Source organism: Synchiropus splendidus, chromosome 2 (genome assembly GCF_027744825.2).
Source record: "Synchiropus splendidus isolate RoL2022-P1 chromosome 2, RoL_Sspl_1.0, whole genome shotgun sequence".
Lineage (NCBI taxonomy): Eukaryota > Metazoa > Chordata > Actinopteri > Syngnathiformes > Callionymidae > Synchiropus > Synchiropus splendidus.
In genome coordinates this window covers 17,189,989-17,206,811 of record NC_071335.1, presented here as the reverse complement: position 1 = coordinate 17,206,811, position 16,823 = coordinate 17,189,989, and the positions used below count along the sequence as shown (strand labels likewise).

At 43.6% G+C, this 16,823-nt stretch overlaps 4 protein-coding genes across 4 annotated transcripts; 2 read left to right on the top strand and 2 right to left on the bottom strand.

Moving 5' to 3' along the window:
• Nucleotides 1–1,166: 1,166 nt before the first annotated feature.
• On the bottom strand, nt 1,167–5,850 carry LOC128754967 (ras-related protein Rab-40C-like). Its single transcript, XM_053857996.1, has 6 exons — nt 5,213–5,850; nt 5,094–5,154; nt 4,725–4,785; nt 4,570–4,647; nt 2,699–2,921; nt 1,167–2,624 (listed from the first exon to the last, which is right to left on the bottom strand). Exons 1-6 carry the CDS (start codon nt 5,364–5,366, stop codon nt 2,320–2,322), a joined length of 882 nt encoding a protein of 293 aa, XP_053713971.1. The 5' UTR covers nt 5,367–5,850; the 3' UTR covers nt 1,167–2,319.
• Nucleotides 5,851–6,417: 567 nt separating this feature from the next.
• Nucleotides 6,418–8,749, top strand: LOC128753355 (zona pellucida sperm-binding protein 3-like). The gene is made up of 8 exons (XM_053854964.1): nt 6,418–6,960; nt 7,019–7,125; nt 7,192–7,295; nt 7,867–8,050; nt 8,111–8,234; nt 8,309–8,397; nt 8,458–8,531; nt 8,601–8,749. The coding sequence occupies exons 1-8, from the start codon at nt 6,418–6,420 to the stop codon at nt 8,747–8,749; spliced, it is 1,374 nt and encodes a 457-aa protein (XP_053710939.1).
• Nucleotides 8,750–9,925: 1,176 nt separating this feature from the next.
• On the bottom strand, nt 9,926–12,815 carry LOC128754963 (inositol 1,4,5-trisphosphate receptor-interacting protein-like). Its single transcript, XM_053857992.1, has 2 exons — nt 12,671–12,815; nt 9,926–11,696 (listed from the first exon to the last, which is right to left on the bottom strand). Exon 2 carries the CDS (start codon nt 11,691–11,693, stop codon nt 10,044–10,046), a length of 1,650 nt encoding a protein of 549 aa, XP_053713967.1. The 5' UTR covers nt 11,694–11,696; nt 12,671–12,815; the 3' UTR covers nt 9,926–10,043.
• Nucleotides 12,816–14,120: 1,305 nt separating this feature from the next.
• Nucleotides 14,121–15,817, top strand: LOC128754965 (calcium homeostasis modulator protein 1-like). The gene is made up of 2 exons (XM_053857995.1): nt 14,121–14,666; nt 15,317–15,817. Exons 1-2 carry the CDS (start codon nt 14,121–14,123, stop codon nt 15,815–15,817), a joined length of 1,047 nt encoding a protein of 348 aa, XP_053713970.1.
• The last annotated feature ends 1,006 nt before the right edge of the window (nt 15,818–16,823 follow it).

The window sequence follows — 16,823 nt, the reverse complement described above, 5'->3', positions numbered from 1 at the left end:
ACAAAGTGAAAAAATAACAAAGGCTATGTTTGATTTGTTGTGAGTGTGGATGAGGACAGAATTGAAAGTCAGTTGTGTGTATGTGTATGAAGGAGAGGGAGGCAGGAGGAAGAGGCAAGATGCAGGGATGTTGTGAAAACAGTCCAAATATTTAGGGTCAAACGTCCAGAGGAATGGATTTCATGGCAGGTGAGGAGGAGAGTGTCAGCAGGGTGGAACTGTTGGAGACAGTAGAGAGCAGCCATGATGTCAGGTTTGGAGAGCGACATATTGACAAGATGCAGAGATAGAAGAGTCAGAGTTCAAGATGCTCAGGTTGTCATTGGGAGTGACTCAGAAGGATGAATGGGTACATCAGAGGGAGAGCTAATTTGGAGAGAAAGTTACGGAGGTTTCGACATGTGGAGGAGAGGAGAGACGGGAGCCGTCGTGGACGAAGAATTTGGGAGATGGAGAAGAGCTTATGAGGTTCACAGATGCAGTGAAGCATGACGTGAGGATTAGGGAGGCAGATTTGCTGCTGCACTTTTTGTTGACTCAGCACAAAATGCCACAATGCATTTGTAAGTGTTCATGTTTGTTCATTATTTCAACAGCAATTTAGGGAGAGTGTAACTCTGTTGCCATGACATTGTACTTCAATCAGAAAAAGTCCTTATAAAAAAAGTTCAATGTAATGCCATTAAGCGAATTGTTTAATATGCATTCTTGAAGCAATGCACTTACTTAAAGTAATATATGGGAGAAATTTAGGAGCTGGAAGGCAGTAGGACAACACAGCAAGTACAAAAATAGAATGCAATTTGAGCGTCATTTTCACCCACCTAACATAAAAAATACAATTTTAAATAAAAATAGAATGCGATTTACATTCACAGGAGAAGTCACAAATATTAGTAATGGTATGAGTAGCATTCTTCTTCAGTGCACGGAGCCCTCCATGGCTTCATCCGATAGCGATGTGTCTTACAAGGTTTTACTAACTTCAGAGAGGTGAAGGTTACAAGTTCTGTTAGGTACGTTGTTATTGGACGAAGCCTTAGAGGGCTTCACACACGTAGAACAGAAGAATGTGGGTTCCACTAGGTCACTTGTTACAGGGGGGAAAGGTTTATAACCTATTAATAATGAAAAAAAACGTTCACACTAGAGGACATTGTGCACCAGTTTTTATTCCCCTCATTGTTTCTCCACAAACTTGTCAGAGCAGGAATAGTGAAGTAAAAATGGCATATTAAGTTTCACCAGTATTCAAATATTACAAAATATTTACTGTTTTTATTATTAAATTTGTGCCCTTTACATTTTTTCCACCAGAGAGAAATGCTTCCGAAAAACAAAATTGTAGCTTAGTTTCCATGGCAACGTGACCTTAGTGATTACATCGACAGTGAGAATAAAAGTTGGACAATGACGAGGTTTCAAAACCGCCGAGGTACAGACACACTGACACGCACGCACACACGCACACACACACACACGCAGGCAGAGGTAAAGAGTCCACCTCCAACTGTAAATGGCCACGGTGAAGGAACAGAATATTGTTTTACATTCATAAATACATAGCAGAGATCGAAAAGGTTCAAAAAAGACAATATTAAAATATTAATCTCATCAATTCACGAAGAGAATTGAGATTGCACAACTTTTTTCACAACTGAGTGAACATTCTGTACACGTGAGCACCGACTCCTCCGTTCAGCACACAACTACATGATAAATGGAGTGTCTTCATGAAACTAAACACATGCTCAGAGATCATCCAATGCAGCAGCAGGTGGAGGAACAAACGATGCGACATGTCCGTGAATCCAAAGCAAATGGGGAAAGAGCGTCGGGAAGTCCTTGTGAGAAAGTCGCTCCACATTTGTAGGTAATTGTGTTTGAATGCTTAACGGATTGTGCAAGTGAAGGTAGCAAAGAAGGAATGTCATAAATGAGGTGAGTCATCCACAACCACGGGGAGAAAGCAAGCAGTCGGAGCAGAAGGAGGTTCCTCCCCGAAACAAGAAAATAAGCACAGACTATTTACAAGTTAAATATCAATATAAACATTCATTTACCAAATTCCTAAGATCAGTCCACATATTTGTAGTGTTAGCAGGCAAAAGTGGTGCTGGATTCTGTGGTTCTGCGCCAGCGAAATCCCACCCGATCACAGTGAGTCTGTTAAGGTCCACAAGGTGGCGCCAGCGAGCGGTGTCACTATCAATTGGGTAAAAAAAAAAAAAAAAAAAAAAAGGTGGCAGGCGGTTTCACGCCATATGATGTGACTTGCGGTGCAACAATGCGGTCGACTCGCCGCAATCCCAGACGTCACTACGAGATCTTGCAGTTCCCCTTGGAGGAAGAGGACGAGGAGTTTTTGGGAGGACTCTGTGGAGGCCTGAAGGACTTGGACCGCTTGAGACTGTTGGCTTTGCTCCCGCTGCCACTGCTGCTTCCTGCCGCGCTGTTGGCTACAGAGTAGGAGCGTCCGTGCATCATGACTGCGTTCATGCCATTGGCCATGGAGAAGGACTTGAGGTGGGATTTGATGGCCACGGGGAGGGGCAGTTTGTCGATGAGATGGACCGGGGTGCAGGAGACGATGGAGCGGCAGCACAGATCCTGGAGGCTGAAGACTGGAGAGGACAGTCGAGGCCAGTGTCAGGACACAGTGAAACAACTATGTTTTACTGTCCAGCTGCAGACTCACCTCTGTTGGGCCTCCAGAACTTCTCCATCCCGTGCCGCATCAGCACGATCCGCGACAGCTCGGTGAAGGATTCGATCACGTTGAAGTTGCAGAGCGGGCTGACCTCGAAGAAAGTCATGGAGTTCTTCTCCGCGTACGCTCTGGCCTGCTCTGTGGGAACCTGCCGCTTGAACGCCAGGTGAAGGCGGTTCCCCACCAGGATCCTGGGAACACCCGGGGCATGCTGCGGGAGGAACAGCAAAACTTGTTATCCTCAATATCGTGCTGAAAAGAAGGTGAGCAACAAGCATTATAACAGCATAATAAATAATTGAATGGTTGGATGATTTCATCCAATGAAGTCAGTTTCATCGAACCCAGAAAGAAAGACATCTTCATTGACTTTGAGTTCAACTGCACGCAACAGTCGGGCTGAGTTATATGCTAAGCTAATGTGCCTGAAGAGAAAGAACGATGGCTTAAGCGCTGAATAAAACACTAATCCACCAGTATCCAAGGCTTCTCGCCTGAATGGACTGCACTGGATTATCATGGAAATATCACAGGGATTATCGACTCGAGAGTGTGGGATCTACTCGGCATCAAACTGGACACGTTTGACAGGATTAAAATGATTTTGTTTTGCAACGAGAGAGTGAATTCTTGAAGAGACGTAGCAACAATGTTTGACAGCAGCGAGGAAAAAGTCAGCAACAAACCGCACATTATTAACACTTTAGCACTCCATAAGAATTGAGGGCCTCAACATCAAACACACTGTGAATCTCTAGGTCAGTCACTCATTTGAAAGCTATAATTTACTACAGAGACCCATAAGATTAACCTCCCCTGCTCTCAGCACCTGACACCACCACCAACAAAACACTTTCTTTACCCTATATATGGGGGGATATCTCTGCCATCTAGATTTGAATTGAATTGAATTTGAAAAAAATATATCATTCCGAAAAATGATGTTCTGATGCAGACTCCGGTCCACTAGAGACGTCGCATTCAATGATGTTGGAGGAAATTGGACAACTGAAATGTGACCACAGAATCATACAGCATGGCATTATATATTTATTCATTCTTTCATGTCGTGTTTGATGGCGAGTTGCGCTTTAAATAGCAAGTAGAATGGAGCAGTGTGTTGTGTCAGCACTAGTCCTCCGACATCCACCTGACTAATCCTCGTATACATGTGTTTTTACAGCAGCAGAATTTCAATTTTGCCTGTAAACATCACAACTCAAACTCAAATTCATTCCAAAAAATGACGCCCTGTTACAAAGGTTTGAATACGAAAAAAAGTTTCAGACAGTATTCTAAAAAGTTTTCAATATAGCCAGAACATTAATAGTAATATGATTTTTTTTCTTTCGTTTTCAAATTGTATTTTTGAATTCTGTTTTTTTCCAAAACTTGCCAACACATGAATATGTGGATTAGTCAGAGAGAAAGTGCAGATACAACACACTGCTCCAATCTACATGCTATTTAAGGTGCAACTTGCCATCAAACACCATGTAAAAGAAGTAAATAATGCCACGCTGTATGATTCTGTGATCACATTTCAAATGTCCAATATCCTCCAACGACATTGAATGCAATGTCACTAGTGGACCGGAGTCAGGGCATCAAAACGTAATTTTTCAGAATGATTTTTTTTTTTTGTATTCAAATATCGAGGGCAGAGACATCACTCCATACCCTGACGCTTTCAGACTGCAGCACAAGCCTGATCAACAATGTCACTGTGAATAATTCCCGTCTGAAATGACCTCCACGTGTGTGAATCACAAACGTCATACACACTCTGAATTGTCAGCTGATGTTTGGGCAGATATTTTATTCATGTGACACAAGCAAGGGTGAAGCCGGTCACTTGCCTCATCAATTTCTCTGATCCAGCGATCAATGCCATCAAAGGACCAGCCATTGGTGATGTCATACACAAGCAGAATACCCTGAGGGAAGAGAGAACCACGATGAAGTTTACAGCCAGTAAACGGAGGTTCAAATCTCATCAGGGATCAATCGCAACCTGTGCTCCTCGTGAATATGACCTGAAAATGGTGCAGAAGCGCCCCTGGCCTGAAGTGTCCCTGCGAGAAAAACACATTCGATTAGAAAACACAATAAACACCTGCGGTAATTTAGTCTACTCTCTGCTTCCTAAAAACATGAAAAACTGGAGACACAAACAACAGTGTCAGCGACAGCATGTAAACTGAAGCTGTTGAAAAGGCAGCAGGCCGTTGCTGAATCTGATAGATCGGAGCAAAATCAGACACAGAGCGAGTTTTTTTGTCTGTCCATTCTGGTTACCACCCTTTCAATGTTCACAGAACCAATGCTGTGACCCCGACTAGCTTCAAAAAGTAAAGGCATTAATGGACAAAACAAAGCTCACCACAACTCCAATTTCACTCTTCTTCCATCCAGCAATATCGTTGTGGTCTTATAATCGATTCCTGAAACGACAGCTGAAATTATGTACCAATTATGGGCGTGAAAATCCCAACTACTTACCACTGCTGTAGGCGTAAGGAGACTCCACTGAGCCATCCTGCAGGCTCTCCAGTATCTCACCCTTCCCAACATCACTGTCTCCAACCAGAAGAAATTTCAAAAGGTAGTCGTAACTCTTGACGGGACTACTCTGAGCACCCATCATTCCACGCATCGGATCCGGTTCGGAGAGCTTGAGAAGCTCAGGAATGGACCGGTTCGGCCAATAGACGATCCACTTGATTGAGATCCAGTCGGCAGCGTTAACTCCAAGGCTTAGCACAGGCGCAGCACAACCTTTACACTAACACCGTGTCCCCGCAAATACCGCAGTTAAATATCGCACGACTGAGCGTCAACCCACCAGAGAGAACAACAGAATCCCGAGGGGAATCTCATGTAATCGTAATGTTCGCATCAATAATCAAAACAACAGTAGCCATCGGCTAGCACGTTAGCCAGCAGATTTTAGCAAGCGACTCCGCCTTTGTTCGGCTAAAAACCCGACTAAACAGGACAGTATGGTGCCCTCACGTGAAAGAAAACCCCAAAACGAAATAGTCCAAAGGCTTAGTTTCTTGTAAAATATGTGTATATATAAAAATACCAAACGGAATGTCAAGCTGTAGAAGACAACGATTGTGCTAAATGCTGAAGCTTCCGGGTCCAAACGTCTAATCTTACGTAACATCCGGTAAAAAAACACAAAACATTTTTTTATTTTTACTATAAATATTTTTCATTTAATTTATCATGTTTTGATGTAAGTGAATTTAAACGACGATTTGTTTAATGCTTTCTAGCACATCCAGCTGGGAGGAGACTACAGTAGAACTGAGGGACTAAGTCAAGTCATTAAAAAATAAAAGTCATAATAACAATTTAACAAAATGAAAAAAGTCATCATTAACACTTGGTGGAGGGTAAAGATATTCACAGTTTTGGCACATTATTCTGTGATGTATCACGTGTGTATCACAGCTGAGCTATTAACCAATTTTATATGCTCATTTAAGACAGATAAAGCACACTTCCTGCTGAAGCAAAGAAGTCAGCGTGAGCCTGTCGGAGTCAGTCAGGTGACTGTGGTTGGTGGTGTGGTCATTGGCTGCTGCTGATTGGAATTGGTTTCACCTGGGAAGCTGAGACAGAAAATTAAAGCCCGATAAAACAGCCGCACATGTAGCCAAAGCGAGGGGTGGGTCAAGAAGGGTCACGGGGCAACAATGGGCCTGATGAAAGCTGGACTTTTCTTACTGGTGTCTTACATCGCTTCTGGCTTGTCTTTTAAATTCAGATCGCGCTCTGGCCGCGACTCTTCTCCGAAAGGGGAGCGACTGCAGCATTTGAGAGGAATTCATTCCGGTCTGCAGCCCATCCTCGCACCAAGCCGTCCGTCCTGGAAGTATGATGAGCCCTCACTGCCGGAACCGAGGGTAGTTCCCGAGTCCCTGATCGTGTCGTCCACCGATATCCACAAATATATTTTTGAGCCGGAGAAGGGTGTTCGGTTGCTCCCTCAGACGGCGAAAAACATCTTGCTCGCTGTGCCAACGCCTGAAACGCCCCAGGATAAGGGTCTGACCCCGAGTAAGCCCGTTGAAGTCCAGTGTCTCAGCAGTCAGCTGGTTGTGCGAGTCAGTAAGAGTCTCTTTAAGGGTTCAGCTAGCCCTCACTTGAAGTTGGGCCTGTGTGACCCGAGCTCAGAGGAAGACGATCACTACCTCTTTCGCTACAGCTACCAGCCTTCCTGTGGCTTTATAAAAGAGGTTTGGACAGCCCTTGCATTTACACAACGCCTACCTGCTTCTGACCTGTGTGTTTCAGTCCACGCCAGATTACATGTCCTTCTCCACCATGCTCGTGTACAACCCACCTGGCCCCGTTTTACGGGAGGTGAGCTTCAACATTCCCATTAAGTGCGTCTTGCCAAGGTAACTAGCCTCTTTTCGCAGATCTTGACATGGAGCTTATTGAATGGCTTTTCAAAATGCTTCCAGGTTCTTTCACTCCTACAAAGTTGGCTACTATCCATTGTTGACGGGAGGTACCTTTGGCATACCGCTCACACCAAGGACGCCGTTCACAATCGTTGCTCAAGATGGTATTGAACAAAAATATTTCCATGAGAATGCATCACTCTGATCACAATTTGCATGTAGCAACCTTTTGTTAAGCAATGTATCCTTTAAAATTTGCGATGGACATCGTGCAGCACACTTGTTGCCATGTTCAAGTACACACTTTATTTTTTAAGTACTTGGCATTGAAGACGTGCAGCAACTTGTGAGGTCAAGGGAATTTGAGTTAGAACTGTTTTTAAGCCCAAAAATTCCCACTATTTGAGTTTTAAGGGCAGGTTGTCAATTTCAATGCTGTAGGAGTCAAAGATCATTATAAGATACGAACACGTAACTTACAACCAGGATCGATTCCAACCAACCGGTTGCAAGTCAGATTGGACGCAAGTCGAATGCCATTCAAAATAGCTACCTATAGATAGTGCTGTGAGAGTGAGATGCGGGGGATAACGTACGCGTTGCCAGACATTGAAGTACGGGTGGATGTAAGTCGGATGTTACGTGTACAGGATAACGCTGACTGAACACTTGGTGTCACTGCCATATGACAGTTTTACACACTGCTATTGATCCGATTCATTTGACGCCTTTCAGAATCAGGCAATACCATTGCTGGAGGCACCAGCTACACTCTCGGAGAACAGATGTTCTTCGAGGCCAGGCGTCCCGCAGTCACCACAGTAGACCCAACGCAGAGACTCTACATCGACAAATGCGTCATGACTGCTGGCCCCAGTTACATCTCGGAGCCAAACCACATGGTCATCAACAACCACGGGTACGTTTGTTTACAAACACTTGCTGGCTTCATTTGAATCCAAAAACTGTCTCTCTTCAGCTGTATGGTGGACAGTAAGGACACACCCTTGTCAAAGTTCATCACTGGCAACTCACAAATGGTCCAGAAGTTCAGTGTTGCTGCTCTGGTCTTCAATGATGCCGCTCTCACGTCGTGGTCACAGGTGTCTGCTGAAACATCTCACCACGGCTCCTGGTTCGGTTCCTGCACTAATCCATTCGACCCCTTGTCTTTCAGCAACTCTTCATGCACTGTGAAATCTCAATAGCACCGATCGCAGCTACTGAGAGTTTTAAAGCCTGCACTTATGACCAAGCCACACAAACGTGAGTGGCCTCTGAACACTTTCACATTTTCGCTCAAAAGTGGCCTGACTTGGTCTTCAGTTGGCAGGAGCTGTACGGCTATCACCACACCTGTGCTTGCTGCGACACCACCTGTCCTCCAGGATTTATGAAAGGCGAGTCAGAGGTTCAAAATGTCTCCATCTCCAACTTCAGGATGTGTTTTGATTGTCCTCTTCTTCCAGCATCTCGCAATGTGGTCTCTAGCAAGTCTTGGAAGGTGAATTTTAAGGATGAGGACGGAGAAACGGGACCACAACTGACTTCCCTGGATGGCCAGAAGAATGAGGAAATGGCTGATCAAAAAGGCTTCATTAACTACTGGGACGACTAGAAATGCAATGGGACCGTCATTAAAGGAATGAATAATTGGCTTTAATGAATCAGCTTTTTGCTCTTTTTAGAAGGGTGAAACGTCAGTCTTTAAGGAGCGGCATGTTTGGAGATAAATCAGGGTCAAAAATATGCAATGTTTTATATTAAAAATGATTGACCTGTAAATCATGATTTAAAGTTTTTTTTTTGTTTTTTTTAAGCCTGGTTTGGCTTTGTAGAGTTGACTCCGAAAAACAGGACACAGATTTAAGTGTATATAAATGAGATGCACACTCAAATTGTAATGGCAGAAAAGCATGCTAGGGTTGCCACCTATTCCTTGAAATACAGAATCATCCTGTATTTCACCCAGTAATTGGTAAATGAGGCATCACAAAGCGTTTCGACACGGTGACACACTGTGTTGATACTGTCACTGAATACTGACACCTGCTGGACATTAAAAATTCCTGCAGGCAACCTACTTGACAGACTGAACTGACACTGGTACGACCTACTGTATATAACTTCAAATACATTTTTGCATTAATTTCATATCTTTCATGTGGAAATGTTAAAAAAAACAAAACTTTTTATTCAAAGATTTTTCAATTTTCTACATGAAATTATACCTTGGAACAAGACAAGAATGGAACAAGACAAGTCAAAAATCCGAGACAAACAGTAAAGATTCTAATAAATTATTCATTATTCTCAGATTGATCAAAATGGTCCCACACAGCCAACTTGCGTTCCCCTTGGAGCTGCCCCCTAGATCCACAAAGACATTCACAACAAACCGTGAGATTAGATTGTTTCGGCAGTTGCATCCTGTTGACAGATGCGTTTCCTTATAAACGCAGTATGGTGCGTTTTTGCGGAGTCGACACAGAGAGTGGAAATAAATGAGAGATATGTATGGAAATGCATACTCAAATTACATTTTGTAATGGCAGAAAATCATGACCCACCTCCAGGGTTGCCACCTGTTCCTTAAAATACAGAATCATCCTGTATGCGACCTGTAAACGCTGCGTCCTTCTTTGAACTAATATTGGAGTATGAAGTGAGTTAGCACACACTCCACATACAGCAACTCAAGCTGCTCAACTGTTCGATCTTGGCAAAATAATATACACGTGATCATGTGTCCGAAGTTTTTATTCATGCTTTTTTTTTTTACCATAACATGAAAACATATCACATCCAAACTGTACATGGTCATTGTTACGCATATTTGACTGTATGCTGTATAATCGAATCTATGTTGCAAAATATATTGTGTCAACAAAAAGGCCAGGAATAAAAGCGATCTATATTTTTGGGTTCAGTCCGCACTGTGAGAAATATCTCCCACCCACATAATCTAGAATGAGCATGTGTGAGTTCTGAAGAATCTCCCTGTAGTGTGACAGGGTGTGTCTGTAGATGCACTCGTGCGCCACCAGCGGATGGAAGAGATTCACTGACTTGGCTAGAGTCAGCTGAGCAGGAAGTTGAGGAGCGCCATGAGCCGAGCGGTTACCAACGACAGCGTGATGCAGTGACTTGGTCTGAAGCGACTCCTCCAAAAAGACCAGCAAGTCTCGCAGTCTGGAAGCGATTTGGTTGGACTGCCACTGTGAGGGCTTTGTTCTGAAAAGAATGTGAATCAGTACGGTTTTGAAGTGCTGATCCGTCAGCGCGCACACGCCTGTCACGGCCACCTGTCTGCGGTGGAGGAAGCGAGCGATTTCAAGCGCTTGCATGTGACACGCTTCATCAGGAAGTTGCTGAGAGAAGTAATCCAGCAGGGTGTCTTCATAGCCGTCGAGCGACAGCGTCCACAGCGAGTCCGAGTTCTCAGGGAAGTCAGTGATGCACAGATGGGCGTAGCAGCTTAACCTGACAACTGGGTTCAGTTTGAGACTCAATTTCCTGCCAGATTTAAACAGTATCACCAGAGAACATGGAGTGTCCAAGTAATTGATGGTCACCTTAAAGTCGTACTTGTGTGAAATTTGAGCCCACGCCTGTTTCAACGTGCCTCGAAACCATCGGAGCGTCTGCGACTTTGAAAGAAAGCTGCTGTTCTTCACGCACAAATGAGCAAAGCTGTCGGCCCTTGTGGTGTTTCCTGTTTCGCCGTGGAGAAGGCAAACCGTATCGTCGTCTGCATCCGAAGACTGACAGTAACAGCTTTCATTCGCCAGCATTTTCACTTGGCCACAAGGCTGCATGCTAGTTTCATCTTTCCTGAGCAGACACTGGATCTTGTGGGGCTCAAGTGGGATGAGTGGCACCATGACATCAGAGACATTGGTAAACCTGAAGTCCTGAATTGACATCCCACCCTGTCGCTCACAGACCACCCTTGTAGAGGCCAGCAGGTCATTCGCGAATCCATCCAGGAATTCCTCCTCCCATAGATTCTTCTGATGAAGATGTTTGGAATGAAAACGCAGCAGTGCGTCGTGGTCCGGTAGTCGGACCTTGTCAGCGCAGAAGGGCCACACCATGGATTTGCTCTGTAAATATTTCCCAAGGCAGTGAAGAGCAGATATAAAGGAGAATATGTTCCACATGCACCAGAGGAGATCTCGCCCCCAACCCTCGGAACCTTGGTTCTGGAACGTCTGCTCTTCCTGATTTCCATCCGAGTCCTTCTTAACTTGCGGTTCGGTTTGATTTTTGTCAACAAGTTTGAATTTATCATGAGGTCTGATCGCCTTTTCAGTGGTTAAACACTTCTCCTTCTCCTGGATTTCTTTGAGCTGCTTGTCAAACCTTGGAGCTATACTCAGCGGCACATCGAGGCTAGAGGAGACCTCCTCCTCCGTGTCTAACCACGCTGTGTCTCTCATCACCCTCTCTTGGTGTGTCTGTAAGATGATGCCATCCTTTTCTGTCTGCCCAGGATTGTCTCTGGGGGACATCAGGAGAGCGAAGGCCACCGCCAGCACACGCAGCACAGTCTCATGCATCACCTGCAGGTTAGAAAACACAGGAACATTTTCAAGAACTTGCCTTCACAGTCTCTCTACTAGGCAGTTTTATTCTCTCCCATGTTTTTTCAAATTTTTCACATTTTTTAAAAAAATCAATTATCATCTAATGTCCAGACATCTATTTCCCAGAATGATGGTGTAACAGTTCTGGTAAATAGTTTGGCTCAGTAGCTTCATCTCTGATGTGTTCAGCGAGAGAGAAAATTAGAAAGATCCTGGCACACATACCACAAACTGCTGGCTTCTATTCACATTGCATTTCTTTAGCAATATTGTTGCCAAACATAGATTTTTTTCCCCCACCATGTAAACCATACTACATTCCATTCAGTGCAGTAACTTCAATCGGTCAGCGGGTGGCAGTAGCGTCACACAGCTTCTATAACGGACACTAGAAGACTCGAAGAAGAGGCCAGCAGTTGGGGACATGAGAGGTCCCTCATATCCACATTTTCTCGCCATCACTCCAGGAAAGTTGATTTACGATTCGAGTGATTCGATTGTGTGTATATTTTATAAATGAAAATGTCCAGTTTCTGCCGGGTTTAACTGAATTAAATTGTAAAGAGCCTTAAAACATCACCTCTGCTTTCCTCTGAAAATTAATATTATCATTTATTATACATCACTCATGAGCGTATCATGAGATGAATTAAAAATGGTTACGCTAATGCTCAATAGCGTTCAAAAGATGTTTTATACTTTCGTTGCTCACGGTTGGTTCACATGATTTCAAGGCAAAAGTATTGGAATGAGAACATGCAGCTGGCCAATTCTTTAAAAGCAGCATTATGATAAGAACCTGGCAAACAGACATGACAGTTTTCAGACGACAAAACCAAATTCAATTTCAGAAAGTAGCCACACCAGTTGTTGTCAATTCACATTTATCCAATAAATGCCATTTGTGTACATTACAAAAAACAAACAAACATGCGTCTCTTTTTACTCACTGGTGTAGAACTCTGGTGAAAGCAGGAAGAAGCAGAAGCTCACTGTAGACACAGAAGCCTCTTCCTTTTTGCAGATGAAGTTTGACGATAGTGACCTGCTTCCTGAACACCCACGATTCTTCCGGTGCACGTTGCTGTATGACACTTCCTGAAAGCAAATGATGCACGTCGTCATCGTCGACTGGGAAATGACTTTCAGTTATTTCTCAATGTGATATTAAAATCCCAAACTAAATCAGAATCAGCTTTTTTGCCAAGGCCAGTGAGGATTCCACCAACTAGGAAAGTGGTTTGAAACAAGGTGCAATAATGAAAATAAATAATTCAAAAAAAGATCAAATAAATAAAAATAATATTCAAGAATTATAGAAATGATTAAGGTTTTAAAATGTAAGCATCAGGGGCAGCAGAGTGTTTGGTGCCGTAACAGTACAGCAGCTCAAGAGTGTCCCTTCTGCGATGCATCTATTCTCCTTATTTTCCTCTAAACTCACCACTTTCCTCCCACAGTGGAAAAATATTAAGAAGTTAAATTGCTAAGGACAAACATCCCTCTGACAGGCTGTGGATGAGAATGAATTTGCACAATTTATTATGGATACACGAGAAAAAATATTGGAATATCAGTGACAAAGCAGGGATGGGAGCGAGAGGACGCTACCCATTGAGCCCGTGACACTTGTGGAGCAGCGACACAATGAAAATCTCAAGGCCACGATTGCATGGCAGAAAAAAACACACCTCTATAATGTGCTATGGTTAAATGAGGCAATTCAGAGAATGCCTTATTTTTTTGGTAAATGGTCTGGACTCTTCTCACCATTGAAAGTGTGTGACATAATCAAATGGCAGTGGAAAGAGTGGAAACAGAGTGAGCCTTTGCCGCCCTGACTGCAACCACATTTTGCAAACAAAGCAGCAGATATTTGAATGTTTGTTGGCCGCTTTGCATGTCTGAGCTGAACTGCAGTGGCACCCGAGATAAACTGCACGATAAATACACGACAACGCAACAAAAAGCTTCGTAGTTTTAGAATATTGCTCGGACTGAATAAGTGATTTTAATTGTAATGGCGTAACCGAGGAGCTGAACTGCAGGTGCAGTTATGTAACAGTGAAACACAGGTGTTTGTGGAGGGCGGAGCCTAGTGATGTGGTGGACTGTGAAGAGACTCTCTCAAGGATAGAAGTGTAACAATGATGAACATCAACGGGTGAGCGTAAACGTCCCTCCTGAGCGGCAGAGTAAGTATGAGCGCGCTCACCGAGTCACATTACAAATACATGCATTGATGGATTAAAACAGCTAAATGTTGATTTCAGTGGCTCAGTAGTATTAAAGGCAAACATTTCCAGCCACTTGTTTTTAGTTCCATTTAGTTGTGTTAGAAAAAAGAAATAACTGTCTGCTGCAGATTTCAACAAGTGGGGAGCCAACACACCAGCCGAGATGGATAAGTTCCGTATGATGTTCCAGTTCCTCCAGTCCAACCAGGAATCTTTCATGAACGGGATCTGCGGCATCATGGCGCTGGCCAGTGCTCAGATGTATTCCGCCTTTGAGTTCAGCTGTCCCTGCATGCCTGAGTACAACTACAACTATGGGATTGGGCTGCTGATCGTGCCGCCCATATGGTTCTTCCTGTTGGGTTTTGTGTTGAACAATAACGTGTCGGTGCTGGCTGAAGAATGGAAGCGACCCACGGGGAGGCGGCGGAAGGATCCCACCATCCTGCGCTACATGTTCTGTTCCATCACTCAGAGGTCTTTGATCGCCCCGGCGGTTTGGGTGTCCGTCACGCTCATGGATGGGAAGAGCTTCCTCTGTGCCTTTAGCATCGACTTGGATATTGAAAGGTTTACCGATGGCAACTTCACAAAGGGGATGTCAGAGGTCGAGAAGATGAAAATATTAGCCAGGATTCCATGCAAAGATCTGTTCCATCACCAGGAAGTCAGAGTGGCGGCGTCACGGTATATCAAGTGTATTTCACAGGTGAGTGCTGTGTATTCATGAAGTTTTAGTAGATGAAGGGCCCCATTTACGCTCTAAATCAGACCTGGGCAAAGTGCGACCCGGGGGCCATATGCAGCCCGATGCCTGTATTTTTGTGGCCCTTTTGACGTCAGACTAAAACTATAACTGATATGTTATGTATTTTTTCAGTTTTTTCCTCTTTTAGTCACCACCAGCACCAGCAGTAAATATATAAATATATACTATATATCTATATCTATAGATATAGATATATATATATTTCTTAAATATATATTCTTTTCATTAACCATTTTGTGTGTTTTTCTTGTTCCTCGTATACAGTACATTGAACCATATTGAAAATATATTTTGAAATAGATAAACAATAATATAATATAATAAATAATATATACATTTCCTTTTCATCTTGAACGTCTGGTCCATACTTATGTTGATTTATATTCAAATAAAATGCATATAAAAGAAAATATTTCAATACGTTTCATGGAATATTTACACTTCTTAATATCCTTACTTACATTTAATCTTTTTCGGTTAATTTTGTCCTTGTTACTTAAGTATATGTTTTGGATATTTTTCCGTCATCAGTGTCTTTCTTTTGATGGTGGCCCCTCACAAATGTTACAGTTTGTCTTGGTCCTCTGCAGGCCTGCGGCTGGCTATTTTTGCTCATGATGACCTTTGCAGCTTTCCTGATCCGGGCGATTCGACCCTGCTTCACCCAGGCCGCCTTCCTCAAAACCAAATACTGGTCCCACTACATTGACATCGAGCGCAAAATGTTCGACGAGACGTGCAAGGAGCACGCCAAGAGCTTCGCCAAGGTCTGCATCCACCAGTACTTCGAGGGGATCAGCGGGGAAATGCGAAACTTCCACGAGAATCACTCGAAGAAGTATGACGCCAACGAGGAAGACGAAGACAAGAAGATGAGCGATGAGGAAAAGCTCATGGGCATCAGAGCACAGGACGACATGAACAAAGCGCTGTGGAACTGGCACACCTGTAAGCCGGCGCTGGCCCTGAGAAAGGAGCAGATGAATGGAGAACACAATGGCCTGCTGAATGGAGAAACTAATGGCTGTGCAAATGGTCACACCCACGACGTGCAGAGGAAGGAGTGGGCCGTCTACTATAGCAAAGTCTGACATCAGAGTTTCTCATTTGTGACCTTCCATCTCACTCAGGGTTTTATTTCCCAGAGTTCAAATGGTGTGTCTGTGTAAGCAAATGTAGCTTGATGGAGCTGTTGACCTTGCAAATCCGCTAGATGGCGCGCTTTCTCGTCTCTCAATTCATTGTCAACCAACGCCTGAATAAAATATACCGGATCAGAGGACAATTTAACATTTTTAACAAGTATTCTTTCATGATATACACACGATAACTTTTTTTTTTATCTCTTAAAGTGTCTGTTTCATACATGATATGTAGAGTAAAAAAAACCAAAACAAAACACTGACTCACCGTACTATTTCCTCTCTTGCTTCGCGTTGATTTGTTTGTGTGTCCAATAAAATATGTTCAAAGTCATGGGCGAGCAGACGCGAATCAGATGTTCAGCTATATTTTTGAGGAACGATCAGAGGAACAAGGATTGATCCTTGTGGCATTCTTTTGCCTGATAGATACATTGATCACATTTGAAAACTGTGCACATTCAAATAGATATATGAGTCCATAAAGGAGCCAGTTGTGATCACCCGCTTGCTGCGTACACATCAGACATGTTCCGGCCAACACAGGCCTAATGGTTATTCTATAACAAAGCCAGAGCTTGTGGAAGCAGTGAGTTAAAAATAAATATGGGAACCATTTGTTGATCACATTCCACTCACGTGAGAGCTGAGAAAAGAGACCAGGCATCTCTCTGCATGGACCCAGGGATTTCAACTCATTTGACCGACAGAGGTTAAGTGAGGGTGTGACACTCTTCACTGCAGATCAGGAAAGCAGAAGTAAGAGCGGCCTAGTTCTTACGGAGTAGTTCACAAGCCTCTGAGGCAGTGTGACGGACAATATCTCACAGCTGGGATGTGTATGGAGCACTGATGCCAGCTGCACATCAAGGGATATTCTCTGGGACATCTGGGGAAGGCATCGTGTCATTATGTGTGGGAGAATGAGAAGAATTCTTAACTTGGGTCCATGACT